Source organism: Lactuca saligna, chromosome 3, assembly GCF_052625555.1.
Source record: "Lactuca saligna cultivar CGN05327 chromosome 3, ASM5262555v1, whole genome shotgun sequence".
In the NCBI taxonomy this organism is placed as follows: Eukaryota; Viridiplantae; Streptophyta; class Magnoliopsida; order Asterales; family Asteraceae; genus Lactuca; species Lactuca saligna.
Window position 1 is genome coordinate 87633652 of NC_136419.1, and position 17456 is coordinate 87651107.

General features: G+C 32.8%; 1 protein-coding gene across 1 annotated transcript; it reads left to right on the plus strand.

Moving 5' to 3' along the window:
• The first annotated feature begins 542 nt into the window (after nucleotides 1–542).
• Nucleotides 543–4372, plus strand: HSL2 (HAESA-like 2). Its single transcript, XM_078985518.1, has 2 exons — nucleotides 543–3316; nucleotides 3876–4372. Exons 1-2 carry the CDS (start codon nucleotides 748–750, stop codon nucleotides 4217–4219), a joined length of 2913 nt encoding a protein of 970 aa, XP_078841644.1. The 5' UTR covers nucleotides 543–747; the 3' UTR covers nucleotides 4220–4372.
• The last annotated feature ends 13084 nt before the right edge of the window (nucleotides 4373–17456 follow it).

The window sequence follows — 17456 nt, forward strand, 5'->3', positions numbered from 1 at the left end:
GTGTTTTTATATTGGTATTAACTATGGTTAACGGTCTCACGGACCAAGTTTGTTACCAAAACTCTCCATAAGACACAGTGGTGTTACTTTTCCAATAGTAGTACCAAGACTATTATTTCATGTAAACTACAAAGACCAAGACTATAATTTACTCTATTAACTCACATTATATTCTATATCTAATAATCTTTAGAAATTGTATATATATTTTTATTAGTTATTGATTTAATAGAATAATAAAAATAAATATATTTTATAAGTTATATAATTTAAAAATAGTTGTCAAAAATCAAAATTACCAAAATTGTCAATACCAAAAAATTTTAAAAATATCAAATATAATAAAAATATTTCGATTATATAACATGTTATCGTTTTTGTAGTTTCGAAAAAAGTATCAAGCAATAATAAATTAAAAATTATATGAAGGGTTTATAGATAAATAAAAAGCTATTAAACAAAAGTTAGTAGATATAATAGTGACTATATAATATGATAAAAGTACTAAACATTTATGAGGTTAACATGCATTTATACAAAGCAAATCAACATATCCTTATGGAATCTAATTCTACAAAAGAGACATTAATTTATAAAATCAAACAATCTTGATTCAAACATGATCATGAGCAACACTCAAATCAGATGACCAACTCTAACCCTCTTTTGTTCCCTCCATTCCCACTCTATTCATCTTCTTAATCTTCTGTTTAATCTAATCTTGTCTCCATAGCTAAAACCACAACAATGGCGTATATCTTCAATCTTCATCTTCTTTCCCTCTTTCTGTCATTCACTTTCGCCATTGCTGCTTTCTCCACCAGAGACGCCGCCGTGCTCCTCCGCGTCAAGAACACCCAGCTCGAAGACCCAGATGGCTTTCTCAACGACTGGGACGATTCGGTTGCCCCCTGTAACTGGACTGCCATTACTTGCAATAATCGCACACTTGATATTGTTTCAATCGACTTCTCCGATTATGGCAGTCTCGCCGGACCTTTCCCGGCGGACTTCTGTAGGATTCCGACACTCCGTTACCTCAGCATCGGGAACAACTGCTTCAATGGTAGCATCTCTCCCGCTTCTTTCTCTCTATGTTCTCATGTTACGTTTTTAAATCTCTCAAGCAATTATTTCGTCGGGAAATTACCGGAGTTTCAGCCCGGATTTGTCAACTTGACTGTTATTGACGTTTCATACAACAATTTCACCGGCGAGATTCCGGCGAGTATTGGTGAATCGTTGTTGCTTCAAGTTATGAACTTCTCCGCGAATCTACTTTCTGGTCCTCTCCCGGAATCTTTAACGAATCTCACGGAGTTGACAACATTTTTAGCGCCGGAGAATCCATCTTTATCAGGTCAGTTGCCGGAAAATATCGGGCGTCTCAAGAAACTTGAAACTTTCAGAATTTCAAACACCCAACTCTCTGGCGAAATACCCGATTCGATCGGAGATCTTTCCTCCATCAAAAGTATCGATCTTTCCACAAACTCTCTCACCGGCGGCATTCCAGAGAGCATCGGAAGTCTGAAAAGTATCGAATATCTCTGGCTTTACGACAATAAATTATCCGGTGAGCTACCGGATGTATTTGGGAACTTAACTTCTCTTCTACAGTTCGATGCTTCTCTGAACAACTTCACCGGTAAACTACCAACCAGTCTCGCCGGTTTACATCTCCAGTCACTAGCCGTTAATGACAACAATCTGGAAGGTGAAATCCCGACGATTCTTTCTTCAAATCCCATGCTTACCCAGTTGAAGCTCTTCCGCAACAAATTTTCCGGTGGGTTACCGGAATCTTTGGGTGAAAATTCCGACTTGGAAGAGTTTGATGTCTCCGACAACCAGCTTCAAGGTCCATTGCCTCCGAATCTTTGTTCCAAGAAGAAGCTTCAGAAATTCATATGTTTTAATAACAGATTTTCCGGTGACTTCCCTATGTCATGTGGCGATTGCAAATCTATATTTTATGTTCGTATATCTAACAATGAATTATCCGGCGAGATTCCGTCGAGTTTCTGGAGTTCATCTGCACTTCATTTCATCGACGTTAGTAACAACAAATTCAGGGGATCACTTCCGGATTCAATCTCTCATTCCAAAATCATACAGGGATTAGTCATCTCCGGCAATGGTTTCTCCGGTGATTTACCGGCGGGGATATGCAGATTACAGGAGATCGTCGAGATGGATTTAAGAAATAATCAATTTTCCGGTGGATTGCCGCCATGTTTGACCAATTTGAAGAAGTTGGAAAAGCTTAATCTTCAATCAAACGAGTTCACAGGTGAAATCCCAAATGCTGTGAGCTCTTGGACTCATCTTTCGAGTTTGAATATTTCAAACAATAAGTTAAGCGGGGTAATCCCGAATGAAATCGGGAATTTACCTTCGCTTAACTATCTGGATCTTGCTGGAAATTCGATTTCCGGCAAGATCCCGGATTCATTGAGTCATCTCAAACTCAATATCCTGAATCTTTCTGATAACAATCTTGAAGGAAAAATACCAACGGGTTTAGATTCCGAAGTTTTTGCTTCGAGCTTAATCGGTAACCCTAAACTATGTAGTCAAGATCTTAAGAGATTCCCTCGATGCCATAAGACAAAATCCGCAAGCTATTACGTGGTTGCTATTCTATCCGGATTAGCTTTCTTTCTTATCGTATCGCTTCTTTGGCTTCTTATCAAGGCCAAGTTGTTGCGCCGGAATACGAGTTTATGGAAGATCACATCATTCCAACGAGTCAGGTTCAAAGAACAAGACGTTTTGGCATCATTATCGGAGAGCAACGTCATTGGAATGGGTGGTTCCGGAAAGGTATATAGAGTGACACTCAAAACCGGACAAACGGTGGCGGTCAAGAAGCTATACGGAGTTCACCGAAGTCCGGAAACGGAATCCGAATTCCGGTCGGAAATGGAGACTTTAGGTTTGATTAGGCATAAGAACATCGTGAAGCTTTTGTTTGCTAGTGTTGGGGAGGATTTTAGGGCTTTGGTTTATGAGTACATGGAGAATGGGAGTTTAGGTGATATGTTACATGTAGACCCGAAAGGCGGGTATTTGTTGGATTGGAGTAAACGATTTGAGATTGCCCTTGGAGCCGCACAAGGGTTGGCATATTTGCACCATGATTGTGTGCCTTCTATTGTGCATCGAGATGTTAAGTCGAATAATATTTTGTTGGATGAGGAGCTGAGACCATGTGTTGCGGATTTTGGTCTAGCCAAGAGCTTGCAAATTGAAGTGAAAGAGAGTGATGAAGTCATGTCTCGTATCGCGGGTTCCTATGGTTACATCGCACCAGGTGATTTTCTTTTTTGCCCCTCATTTTGTAATTTTTTGTTTTATAGGTCTTGTTTATTATATAAGACACGACACGGCATCACAGAACATGACAGTCAATGTTTGGTATGTAAATTGGGACCAAGACATGACAATGACAGGACAGAACATGACAGTCAATTTGCTAATGACCCCTTCCTCATTTTGCATTTGTGAAAAAGACGTAAATACCCTTCTCAACCTATCAATGAATATAGGTTTAAAAAACTTGATCAATCCCATACCATTATGTCGTCACATTTTGTATAACAAATGCAGCCTAATCGAAGCATTAGGCTGCGTTTGTTACACATGACCAATGAGACTAGACTGAACATGACAACTTTTTTAGGGATATTTTTAATGATACGATGTTTTACACTTACAAGAATCCAAGAGTCTCCTAATTGACATTTGTCATAATCTCAACATAATGCATGCCAAAGACACTACAACCTATGTTACAACCTATGTTACTCTACATAACAAATTGGCCCTTATATTGAAAGTTAGTTTTATTCTAATGTTGGTTTGTATTGTAGAATATGCGTACACGATGAAAGTTACGGAGAAGTGTGACGTATACAGTTTTGGGGTTGTGCTAATGGAACTAGTAACTGGCAGGAGGCCGAATGACGCGTCTTTTGATGAAAACAAGGACATAGTGAAGTGGGTAACCGAGGTTGCTCTATGTGGTGAGGGTGGGTGGAAAGACTTGGATCAACTTATAGATCCTAAGATGAACTGTTCAAGCCATGATTATGAAGAAATTGGGATGGTGTTGAATGTAGCCCTTCAGTGTACTTCGGCTTTCCCAATTAATAGACCATCTATGAGAAGAGTTGTTGAGTTGCTCAAAGGCCAATCTTCGACACCTTCAAAATAGTTGTGTTATAAATATGCAGTTTTTTGTTCTCTTAGCGACAAAGTTTATAGCTTTTAGTTGAGGTTGCTACATAGTGTATTTTTATTAAATCTGGCAGTTTGTTGTGTTTCAAATGATAATGTTTTATAGATCAGTTCTTAGATTTTTGCGTTAGTAATATAGTTAATGTCAAGTGATTTAAGATCTTATGATAATTTTCAGGATATTAATTAGAATGTTTAAGTTTGGATTTGGATATTTTTTAGTAGATGAGATTATCGTTCATGCCGTTACAAAAAAATTATATATTGTTGATCCTAAAGAAACTATTTGAAAGAATAATTGGCACTTATTCTTGATCATATATGAAGTGATTAGTCTAAAACATTTAATTTATTTCAATAAAACAATTATAATGATATCTTTTTAAATCTAAACTAAAACACAATTGAGAATGTAAAGAATAGTTAACGTATTCGGTAATTACGCTATGTGTTATTGCGACTCACAGTTTGCCTTGGTGTGTAGCCCAGCCCATTATTCTTTTTGTTTTTTTAACTTTGAAGTATGGTGTTACATTTTCATCTAGAATGCAACGTTTGTGAAAGTAACATTTGACCGAAACATGTACTTTTCGTTTTTATGCAACTTTTCTATTTATTATCTCATTTGAATTCTAAGAGGCTATTTGGTTTGGCTTTTCACAGTTCAAAAATCCTTTTTAGACAAGATAAAAAAACAAAAAATGTTTGACAAAATTAATTTAAAAGTTAATTTTGGAGTTTTATATAAGGAAAATAAATTTTTTGTAAAAGTGAGAAAATCCTAATTTTTTGTAACTTTTCCAAAAAAAACTTTTGGGTTGTGAAAAACTAAACCAAATACCCCCTAATATTATTCTAATGCAGCCGTAAATAAATGGATATTTAAAGAAGGAAAAAAAAAGTAAGTAAAACTAAAAAATATAAGAAAAAAAATACTAGTTTTGTTAATATTTTTCAAGCTATACTAGATTAGATTGATAAATATTTTTCTCAATAACCTTATTTTGATCAAAAACTCCTAAGTTATAACTTGGTTATAATATCTCACAATTAGGTAGGAATTTCTAACTATTAGTGGTTTTAGAGTATTGATTAGGTGTAACGACCCGTTCCCGGTATGTTGATTTATTGGTAATTAGAGTGAGTTTTACAAGAGGGACTCGGCGAGTTCATGGCCTGACTCGCCGAGTAGGGTCGTGTCTGTGGGCACGCGTGAGCCGGCGACTCGACGAGTCCATAATATGGACTCGGCGAGTCCATCCGTCTGGGTGAAACCCTAAATCCCCGGGTTGCCCACTATTTATACCACCTTATAACCCCCATTCTCGCCTCCCTCACCCTGAAAACGCAACTATAGAACCCTAAACCTCCCTTGAAGAGCTTATATGTGTTTTGGTGCCATTTTGTGAAGGTGTGAAGAAGGAGAAGAAGGAAGAAGCAAGGAGAAGTGTTGTAGTGCAAAGATCCAAGGCCAAATCAGAGTTAATTGAGGTATTTTCGGAGTTCCATCTTGTTATATGCTTTAAACTTCCATTAGAGCTCTCCTAAGAGCTAGTTGATGCTTGTTCCAAGCCTTACACTTGCATGAACGTCTTATTAAGTCGGTATATCTATGGATCTGAATGTTGCGGTATTGTAGAGCCCAGATCTACTGTCTTTTTGGAGTTATATTGCATGATAACCATATATCTACCCATTTTATGCATCTTTTAGCCTTATTTCCCTTATTCATGAGGTTGTGCACGTAAAGTTGGAAACTTTACGTGGTAAATCAGCTTATTGGACTCAGATCTATCAATTGTATGCATTGGATTCAAACAAAATCAAGTAAAAATCAGTTGCATGGCGGCAACTCGGCGAGTCGGAAGAACGACTCGACGAGTTGGGTCGCGAGTCCCGAGTTCTTCAGTTTTATCAAGTGTCAAGTGGACGAGGTGAGTTAGGGAGTGGACTCAGCGAGTTGAGGGTGAACTCAATGATGGAGGGACTCGGCGAGTTGTTCATCAACTCGGCGAGTCCAAGGCAATCTTCTTGGGATCAAGAACAACTCGTCGAGTCTGTTCATACGACTCGGCGAGTCGGATGAAGATTGTCTGAGTTCTTGGATCAAGAGGGTACTCGTCGAGTCAATGCCAGACTCGACGAGTAGCAGTGAGTAAAAGGGAAAAGTAAGAGTAGGACTCGGCGAGTTGGGTGGCCCAACTCGGCGAGTTAGCCCAAAAGATAATTGACTTTGACCGAGGGTAAAAGAGTCATTTTACCCCAAGCGCAGTGTTTAGTATTTGATTGAGTGTGTTTATGGACTTTTAGCCGAGGAGATTCAGGAGCAGCCGCCGTTAGCTTTCCGAGCCACACACTCAGCAGCCAGCTTACGAGGTGAGTTTCCTTCCAGTAGGAACGGGTCTAAGGCCACAATGCCGGCCCGTTCAGTTAGTAGTAGTTTCCGGATTTAGGTCCGATGCAGTAGTTGGTATGTTCGATGCCTTCGTGGTTCGAACAGGATTTATGTGCTATGTTTTATGAGTTAAGTACTATGTGTTTCGGGCCACGGCCCGATGTAGCATGTCGTACATGTGTTATGCTAGTTGATGTGTTATGCTATGCCATGTTCAGTCAGACAGTTCTGGACTTCGGTCCGATGCAGTTAGTTCCGGACATCGTCCGATGCAGGGGACAAGGTCCCAGTCAGTTCCGGACTTCGGTCCGATGCAGTTAGTTCCGGACTTCGGTCCGATGCAGGGGACAAGGTCCCAGTCAGTTCCGGACTTCGGTCCGATGCAGGGGACAAGGTCCCAGTCAGTTCCGGACTTCGGTCCGATGCAGTTTCCGGGCTTCGGCCCGATGCAGTGGGCAAGGCCCAATATGTGTTTATATGTTATTGTATGGTATGTGGTAGTTTGGGGGAGCTCACTAAGCTTCGTGCTTACAGTTTCAGTTTGGTTTCAGGTACTTCCGCAAGCAAATGGAAGAGCTCGGGGTGACAGCATCGCACACACCACAGCATAGCTTTTATCCTGGGGATGTCTTTTGATGTTTTGGATTGATGTTGTATGATACAGTCTTCCGCACAATATTTTATTATGTTTTGGGGATACATCGCGTATGTTTTATGTTATGATACTTATATTACGGTTTAGATTATATTGAAAAACGAAAATTTTTGGGTCGTTTTATTAGGAGTTAGGACACCATATATATATATATATATATATATATATATATATATATATATATATATATATATATATATATATATATATATATATATAGTAAAGTGAATATACCTAACAACCTTATATAAGCTTAGGTACCTAACCTCATCAAACTATGTCATTTTGCATTAAATTTTCATTGCAATCATCCAAGGTTCTTAAAAATTATCCCTAAACTTGATTTACTTAAAAAAAATTTGGAAATCCATCATTATATTTCTCCTACATCTTTTCATTTGTAGCGGTAGGATATGAAGGTCATAGGTGGTATTCGATAGAAAGACGTGATGTAAAAGAAAGATATTGTTGAAAGTCCAAAGATTTTGGAAGTAATCAAGTTATGGGGTTGAAGTTTAAGAACCTTAGGCAATTATAATGTAAATATGATACAAACCGATGTAGTATTATGAAGTTAGGTACCTAAGCTTATATAAAATTGTTAGGTATATTCACTTTACCCATATATATATATATATATATATATATATATATATATATATATATATATATATATATATAAAGTAAGGGAGCGTTTGGTTCGTAGAATGTTTTTGGAAGGAATGAAATTTATCAAAAGAATTGGAATCTGAAGGAATTGAAATCTGAATGTATTAGAAGTTGCAATGCGTTTGGTTGACATGGAATGAAATATGTTTTCTGTTTGGTTTAATGATTTCAAAAACGATTTTTTTAAGATACAATCCGGAATCATTATAATTTTGTAATATGCCAGAAATACCCTTAATAATATTTTACAACTAATTATATTTTTTTAATAAACATGAATTAAGATGTTTTATTTAATTACAAACATCTTTTTATTGAACTATTCAACAAAATTTAAATTAAAAAAAACAAGTTTATCAAATAGAAATGTAGATGGAAGTGAAAGACTAAACAATTTGTCAACTTTATTTTTGTGAAATTAGTGGTTACTAGTAATTGATTTTAAGTAATTTAAAGACTTTTGTCATTTTCTCTAAGAAAACATATATAAGTGGTAAAAGGAGGGATACAAGAAAAAAAAAAATCCAGTAGGCAAAAAAAATAATTAAAAAACAAAAAGTAAAACAAAGGCAAAAGTAGGTAGATGGTATTTAGTTATTTTTTTAAACTTATCTCATAGATAACCGAAGGATAATGTGTAATTCTTATATATATATATATATATATATATATATATATATATATATATATATATATATATATATATATATATATATATTAAAGGAGGACACTTTTTAGGAATAGTAAATTTATGTGGTTTTTGGTAAAAATGGTCCTCTGTTTATATGTTTGTGTTTAAATCCGTCTTTAGGTCATTTTATGTCATTACCCATATTTTGTGCGGATACGTGTTGGGAATAGTTTCGGTTTCCCGGTCATTTTGTGTTCATCTCCGTCTTAAGGTGCAGTTTTTGTTTTTTTAAAACAAATATATATAAAAAAAAAACAATTTTACATTCTATAGTGAAAATGAATATGTAAAAAATAGGATTTTTTTTTTTTTTAAAGTCATTCTTAAAATGTAAAGCTATTTTGTTCATATTTCCATTTTGCTGAAAGACCTGTCGTATCCGACCCCCGCAACGTGGGGGTTCCCCACCTAGTTTTAAATAAAGATATTGAATTGAATTTACATTCTTGATGCACGGTGGAGGAATTACAATTCTTTCAAATGGGGAATTAAATGATAATTATGGAAATCTAATTTCATTCCTTTGGTAACCCAAACATGATCTCCAACATATGTTAGTTTCCAATTTCTTTTAATTCCTTAAGAATCAAGTGAAACAAACGCACCCTAATTAGATATCATTCTTTTCATTCATTCTCAAATCTCTTTACATTCCCATTTCTTTTGGCAATTTCAAATTGTAACCATCATCTTCCATTGTAAAAATTATAAAGAAGAATATGATTGACTTTGTGGTTTTATCACAAGAGTTTCAGTCCAATATTTATGTGCTTTGTTAAAGATTTTATATGTCTAGCCATCATATAGTTCTTAACAAGTTGTATCATTCCCTACAATCCCAAACCTACATTCACATCAATCGATTTTCTTAAACTCACATGGTTCCTCCTTGATCAACTTTTTACCTAACCATAATCAACTAGTGCTTATACCTGTCTGGTGGCCAAGTTGACACATGATAAAAAAAAAAAAAAATTGATTGATTAATTGATTCTACTTTCATTTATAGCATCAAACATAGACAAGTATTATGCTAAAAGATAATTAAGTTTCTTATACTGGATAAAAAGATAAGTATGTTGTTATTATCGGTGAAAAGGATAAGTACATCACTATTATTGGTTAAAAAGATACGTGTGATGCTATTAACGGTTAAAATATAAGTATGTTGCTATAAATAATTAAAATCCATCCATTTAAAGACCAAAAAATCATGGCACCCTTTACAAAAAAAAATTAAGGAAACCTAATTTCAATCGAAGAGAATATTGAATGTGAAAGAGTATTAACATGAATTCATAGAAATAAACATAATACAAGGAGGTATATGAAATGTACTAATGCCAACCGAAGATACAAAGTATGAAATATATAAAGCTATCAATGGTATGCATGTAGGTTTGGGTTTTTCAGTCCTCTCCTTCATTAAAAATCTTATTCCTTATTATTGTTTTGCTATTTTTCATTTAAACTTTATTGTAAGTTGGTTATAACAGAAGACGTTCGTTTTTTTAGTTTAATTGAAACTGCACTCATACTCATATAATTTTACAAAATAGTATAAGTGGTGCTTTTGTTATCTAAAATTGCCATGGTGAGAATACTTTTTTTTTGTGTGTATATTTTACCCAATTTTTACTTAAAATACATCAATTAAAAATGCTTGGTCTAATTTATTATTTTCTAAATAGGTTATATCTAGGAAATTGTATTTAACGCTTGAGTATATGTATGAAGCTATAGTGTTATCGTGTATGCTCTTCTTTGTAGGATGAAAATATTACAAACCTTTTCAAGTAAATTAAGGTGTAACAATTCAATAGCCTATAAATTCGCATATATACTCTTGTTCCTCTTTCATCTAGGATGTTGAAATGAGCTTCAAGAAATATAACTTTGTATATGAGATTCTCTAGAAGATAATTTTGACTAAAAAGTCTACCTAATTAAAATATTTTAATATTTTTCCTGTCATAGGGACCATTATTGTAATGTTTTCCTTCCATACGTCTAATTACATAAGCTTTTTCTGGCAAAGGGATCAATCTGTAATATTTTTCTACCACTTAGACAAATTTTGTAATCTATTTTGGCCATAGGGACCAATTATGTACTCTTTTGCTACACTATGGACCAAATTTTGTAATATGATATTTGACAAAGAGGTTATATTTAGCACCAGGCTAAGTTACATACAAACCCGAAAAAGCCAACAATTTTTTTAGAATCCGGAAATGGTAATCACAAGAGTAAAACAAACAAATTAACGGAAGTACAATAACTGCAAGAAATAACAACTTATTTTCATTAATTAGCAACTTACATATTATAATAAACAAATTAATATAAAATAACAGTATTTACAACTCAATATATTGACAAATAGGATAACAATATCATGCACGTAAACTTATGATTTCAGAACCATTCAAAAGCCTACTTTACCACATAGGCATGAACCAACCACATTTTCATCCTTACTCTTTAGTTTTAATTTTTGTAGAAGAAAACCCAAAATCACAATCTAATTAATAGGTTTTAAAGAAAATAATGATAAAAGAGGAAAGATGCAGGAAATTCTAATGTGATTACCACCGATAAGTTGCATAAGAAAATAAAAAGATATAAGAAAAGGTATCTAGTGATTTAATACCATCGCTAAACAAATAAAACTCAAAACAATCGCCATTATATCAATAAATAGGTACAAAAAAAAAAGCGTAATCTATATAGAAAATTCATATGCCCCAAATTTTCATAAAAAGAAGTCTATTTTGAAACCTCTTCCTCCAGGTTAATTATACCATTCACCTATACACACAATGAAAATGTACAAAACCCACAATTAGTCACATATGATTGAATGATAATATAATAAACACAGGAAATACAATCCAAACATTAAAAACCAATAATTCCACGTAAGCATAAAAGGATGAATCAACTAAAAAACAACTTTGGATTAGAATAAGAATTAAAGTTAACGTTTTAAAATATGATCACACTAAAAATGCCAAAGTTAAAATTAAAAAAAAAAAAAAATTGTAATTAAGAAGAACAGTTTATTGATTTATTGATAAAGAGTTATGTCGACAATATTACAATTTCATGGTTGAATCTTAAATAACCAAATCAAGGTTCTGATTTGATTCGCTAATAATCACTGTTAATAGCATTTAATTTTGCAGCAACAATAAGAATAAGTTGATCATGAAGCAACTATTCAAATCGATAATGAACACAGTTCGAGCATAAGCAATATTATAAGTCGCTAAAATAGTAAAATGTACGTGTGGAACATTGGGCACCGAAATTGTTGTTAATGTTAAGGACTACTCGATTAATATCAAAAGAAATTCATTGATGATTTAGGTGCTGTTTGATTTTCTGAAGTAAAAATTCATGAAGTCTGCGGACTACCTCTGCAATCGTATGCAGTAGAAGAAGTAAACCAAACAGCTGCAGATCTTAATTTCTTTTCACATACTAGATAGAAATAAAATTTTGAGAAATTAATAAATAAAATTTCGAGAAATTAATAAATAAAATTTCGAGAAATTAAATATCTTTCTATAATTTTATTTTACCAATCCTTAATAGTGACATATATCAAATTAATGTATTTGAATATTATTAGTTTCATTAAATACCACATTTGTCGCCGATTATCATGAATATGAGAATTGATAGCAAAAAAACATAGAATGATGTTTAATTTCTCTAAAATTTAAATGGATCTCTCTTTAAATATGTTGCTTTTTGATTTTGTATTTAACTACAACCATATATTAGTAGAGAAGATTACTGTGATTTTTTCAAGCCAATTTACATGTTATTTTGATTTGGATTCAATCAATTTGTTTAGGAGTTTCATTTTTAGTTTACACAAAGCTAAGCAACTGTTTGATATGGGGTTCCATATATTCTCAATGAATTATACGAATTCACCTTTTTAGGGTGAATATAAGTTGTATTTAGGTCTTTTTAACAAGGAAACAATAACCATATTTAACTTTAGTGTTTAAAATTGATAGATAAAGTATTATTCAAATTTTTTGATTAAAAGATAAGTTTTTTTTTTTTTTTTTCAGAAGTATATTAAGAGAAATTATACAAATCCTGATTTTTCTCTTTGCTGTGAACATTTTTCTATTAATTAATCTTCTTTGGCACCATTTTATTTTTTTATCTTTGTTTAGGTGCCTTCTCCAATGCCATTTATTGATCCACATATCAAGAACCCTAACGTGTGTGTATTTGGTTTGGAAACATGTAATACTTGCTGCTTCTATTTGACTTTCATTAACGTATTGGTGGAAGGAAATAGAGTGGCAATTAATGGCATGTATTTGCTATGGAAACAAGATTTATGGTATATATATATATATATATATATATATATATATATATATATATATATATATATATATATATATATATATATATATATATATATATATATATATATATATATATCTTTACTATCTTATAAAAGAAATCTTACTATTTCTAAAATAGAATGAATATAATAATATTATTTTTTTAAGACGTACAAACGATTAAGCTAATATTACAAACAACCATTAATAAAATAATATTAAATTTTAAATTTGTTTTGACTCCTTATATTTCTCAGCAAAATCCTAATTTCATGGTCATTCAAAATTTAAAACCTTTTCATCCTAATACGCTTCAACAAATATCCTTTAAATGTTGCATTTGCAGCTGATTAAAATATCTCATAGCAGACGTGTGTTTGTTCTCTCCACCTTATAAACCCTGCTATAAATCCCACTGCCATGAAGTATTTCCCTTATAAACCCTAATCGTTTTTCTCCCTCTCTTAGACGAAGACAATGTGTTTTTTTTAAGAAAAAAAGTTTGAAAATATTCCAATTTCTCAAAAAAAATTACCCCAAATGCGAAACTGGGTAAAATTTTCCATTTTGCGAAGACTACAGGGATGCGAAATGAAAATTCTGCACTTTTGTCTTTTTATGACCCCATTTTGCGAAGTTGGACCACTTATATTATTTCTTGAAAAGATCAGGGGCCAAATGCGAAACTCTTAGCTTTCTTCCCCAATTCGCATTTATACATTAAAAACTTCGCATTTTCATTCAAATTCTTCGCATCTTGCATCCATCCGTCTTTGAGTTCATTCGCATTTCATCGCATTAACTGAGAAATTAATCAGTTGTCTCATATTCGCATTTCAGTTGTTTGAGAAACCCAGATACGAACCCAAATGCGAAACCCACTGATTTCAAATGCGAACCAACCAAAAATCATCAACCACGTACTTGTGTCACCAAATGCGAACTGAATATCACCATTAAATTCTCCTCGCATTCTATAGATGCGAACACAATCCAGATCTCCGACTCCAAGCTTGCGAAATCAAAATCAATTAACCTCAAACAACAAATCGTGAACTTCTTATGCGAACTGTTTTGACCCACAAAACCAAATGCGAACTTCTTAGTGCTTATATTGAAATGTATATAAATTGTCTTTCGTGTTTGGTTTGAATTATATGGAATTGGGTTCAAGCATCTTTGTGATAATAAAGCCAATTAGTAGAGTATTTATTTAAACATTCTTATTATAACAAAATTAACTAAAATTTAAATGAAAAGTTTCACTATAAAACAGGACACGTAAAATAGGAACTCTCAGTTACAAACCTCCTTATCCAAAGATAGGTACATCGAAAAAAAAGCTATTCGTCAAAAAAAAAAAAACACAATTCAAAACTTCTACAGTTTTTGCTTGCCTTGCATGAGACTAAAAATAGCAACTAAATTATTTTTTAATTATTTAAGCTAAAACAGTAGCAAATATTATTTAACCTAAAACTAAAACCTATTTTGTTTTTAAACTAAAATAGCAAGGTACTTTAACATTTAACATGTAATAGCAACATACTTTCACATTTAAAATATAATAACAACTTATTTGTATTTGTAAGCAAATTAACGTAGTATTATATTTAACTCAAAAATACAATGTATTTTTCTTTTTAAGCTAACTTACCATCTTTAATATTTATCTCGTAATAGCATATCAAAAGAAAACTTATTGCCACCGAAAACAATTCGCCAAACGAAACTATTCGTTGAACATAAAGTATTTGATTCCACAACAATACGTGTTCTGTGTAATATGCAATTTGTTTTGAAAGAAAAAAAATTCTGAAAAAAAAAAAACTATTTACCATCCGCCAACAGAAAACTATCTATCCAAATCTCCGAAACAATCATGTGAATTCGAAATAAAAGTTAAAGCCGCAAAGAACCGAATAACCGAAATGAATTAATGTCCGCCCGCTGCTTTGCGCGGGTTTACACACATTTTCGTATTTTGTGTATTCTTATATAATTCTATTATTTTTGTTTGAACAGCTTAAACAATGTCATATTTTGTGTCATCTTGACCGGTTTCTTTTTATTAGTTATTTGATGTATCATGTAACAAATAACACCATAGTTTGATTATATTATCTTCGACATGTAAATCTTCAAGATATTAGGAAGATTTTAGCCAATTTTTTGTGTTAAAAAGAGTTTTTTTTTTCTCATAAAAATGGTTATTAAATTGGAAGTTGGAATGAAAATGCAGGTCCTGAATAGATTGTTGATTTCACTTTCTACTGATTTTCCTCTTGGTTTGGTTTTGTTGCATGTTTCTACCCATATTTACATGCTACTTACATATATGACAAGTAATTTGAAGACTTCACCCAGGATCTTCAAGGTATTTCTCCACTTCATCTTCTCTCTAATTTACCATTCTTTAGTGTGTTTAACTATTTATGTGAGAAATAGTCTTGATTGTATGTGTGACATTGGTTGCCTTTTAAGAGGCATAAAAACAAGGCATGCATTTATACCCCAGAAAATAATAATGTAATAGCAAAGGAAAAACAACACCATAAAAACATGTTACTTATTTGAAACAATCCAAAAAAAAGATAACCATAAAAATTCCAACATCAAATAAATCTACTAAAAAAACTTAGGTGTTAACAACTGCATCTTCATCATCCTGAGATGGCTGGTTTTCAGCTGCAACAGTAATCAAACCACTCCTGACAAAAAAAATAAAATTTAAGGCATTCATAAGTTTCTTGATCCTTGAAATATATAAAAAAAAAAAAAACAGTTTTTCATGATCGTTTGTAAAACAAAGTACAAATGATCTTACCCGACATCAACAGGAAATTCACCATCTTCTTCATCACGAAGCCTATAACATCTGTTTCGGCTTTGAACTTTGACACGGGGTCTCTTCAGTGGTGGTGACAAAGTTTTTGGTTTTGTTGAATCTAATGTGTCAGACTTTTCCACAGCTTCATCATCCAGCTTTTCATCTTCAGAACTTAGAATATCAATAACCTCATCCCAATTCCAATTTAGCAATGCCTATTCCCTTTTCTTTTCTTTCTCATGTTTCTCATGCATACAAAGTTAAAGGATGATTTGATCACATTCCTGCTTATTTACAATGCTACTTGAGTTCGACATTATGGCCGTTTTTCTATGTCAAAAGTAGTATTAGTTACAACGTAACAATTAAATCAAAAGAGAAAACAAAAAATATGTGAACATACCTTCTTCCCAGGTGGAAGAATCAAGTCATTATCGAATTTCAGAGAAGCAAACATAGGTATTTATTGTAGAGGGTTACCCAGGTGTCAATATTTTCCCGCTCAAAACCATTCATATCCCAAATTTTAAGGATCAATGTTAGTCAACATATTAATTTCGAAATTATCTTTACAGTTTATATCATTATTAATTAGAAAAAGATAACACTAACTTCGAAATTATCATAGTGCTTATCAGATAAGCACTTCAAATTCTATCCAAACTGATTAGGATTTTTTAAATTGTCATTTAAAAAAAAAAACTGATGATATACATTAAATCTATCTCATCCATTAATAACAAACATGTTTTGTAATCTGTACATATATACATATTTAAGATTACGAATCTCGCTTCCATACTTTACCATCAAACCATTTGTTCCATTGATTTCATAAAACCATATGTTCTATATGCTATATCAGAATCAAACAGGTATTGAACTTTTACTTTATTTCATAGTACAAGCAATATGTATTAGAAAAACCATCAAGTATAGCAATTATTAACTGAAGTGTTTTTCAGTTGAAATGGATATTTATCATACTACTGTTAATGAATTTTCTGCTTTGGGGCAAATATATGAATGGTGGAACATTACAAGTGTTAGAGTATTGTATGTTTGGGAGGACATGGAAAACAACAGGATGCTCTTGTGGATGATAGATCGCCAGGTAAGGTTTTTTTCCAATTAAAATATTCAACTTCTATTAAAAGTTTAATTTTGTAAATAATACCATTACCATTTTGTTATTTACACCAGAGAGAAAAAATATTAGCAATCATACCTCGCCATTTAGTGCCCGGATATCGAAACATGAATCTGAAAGGAAATGTATTCTCTGTGCAACATTTCCAAGTTAATGAATACTATTTGGACAATCCAATGTACCAACAGTACAAAATCTGCACCAGTGATAAGGCAATAATGATAAACCATGCCACAACTTTTACTCGGTTAGCAAGCGATTTTGCCAGTGGATATCCACTTTATCCAATTATGTCTACTGTCACAACTGTTGCACAAGATCATACAAATAAAAGAAGGCTTGTTGGTATATTTATATCTTTTTTTTAATCATTTTTATATCATCTACTATAAATTTAACAAGAAAATATGTTTTTTAGATGTGGTTGGAAGAATAGTATGGGGCA

What these genes read in the sequence shown, in the direction of transcription:
- HSL2 (XM_078985518.1), top strand. Translation starts at nt 748, where the DNA reads ATGGCGTATATCTTCAATCTTCATCTTCTTTCCCTCTTTCTGTCATTC. An exon ending in CTATGGTTACATCGCACCAG is followed by an intron (nt 3,317 to 3,875) that starts GTGATTTTCTTT and finishes TTTGTATTGTAG; the next exon opens with AATATGCGTACACGATGAAA.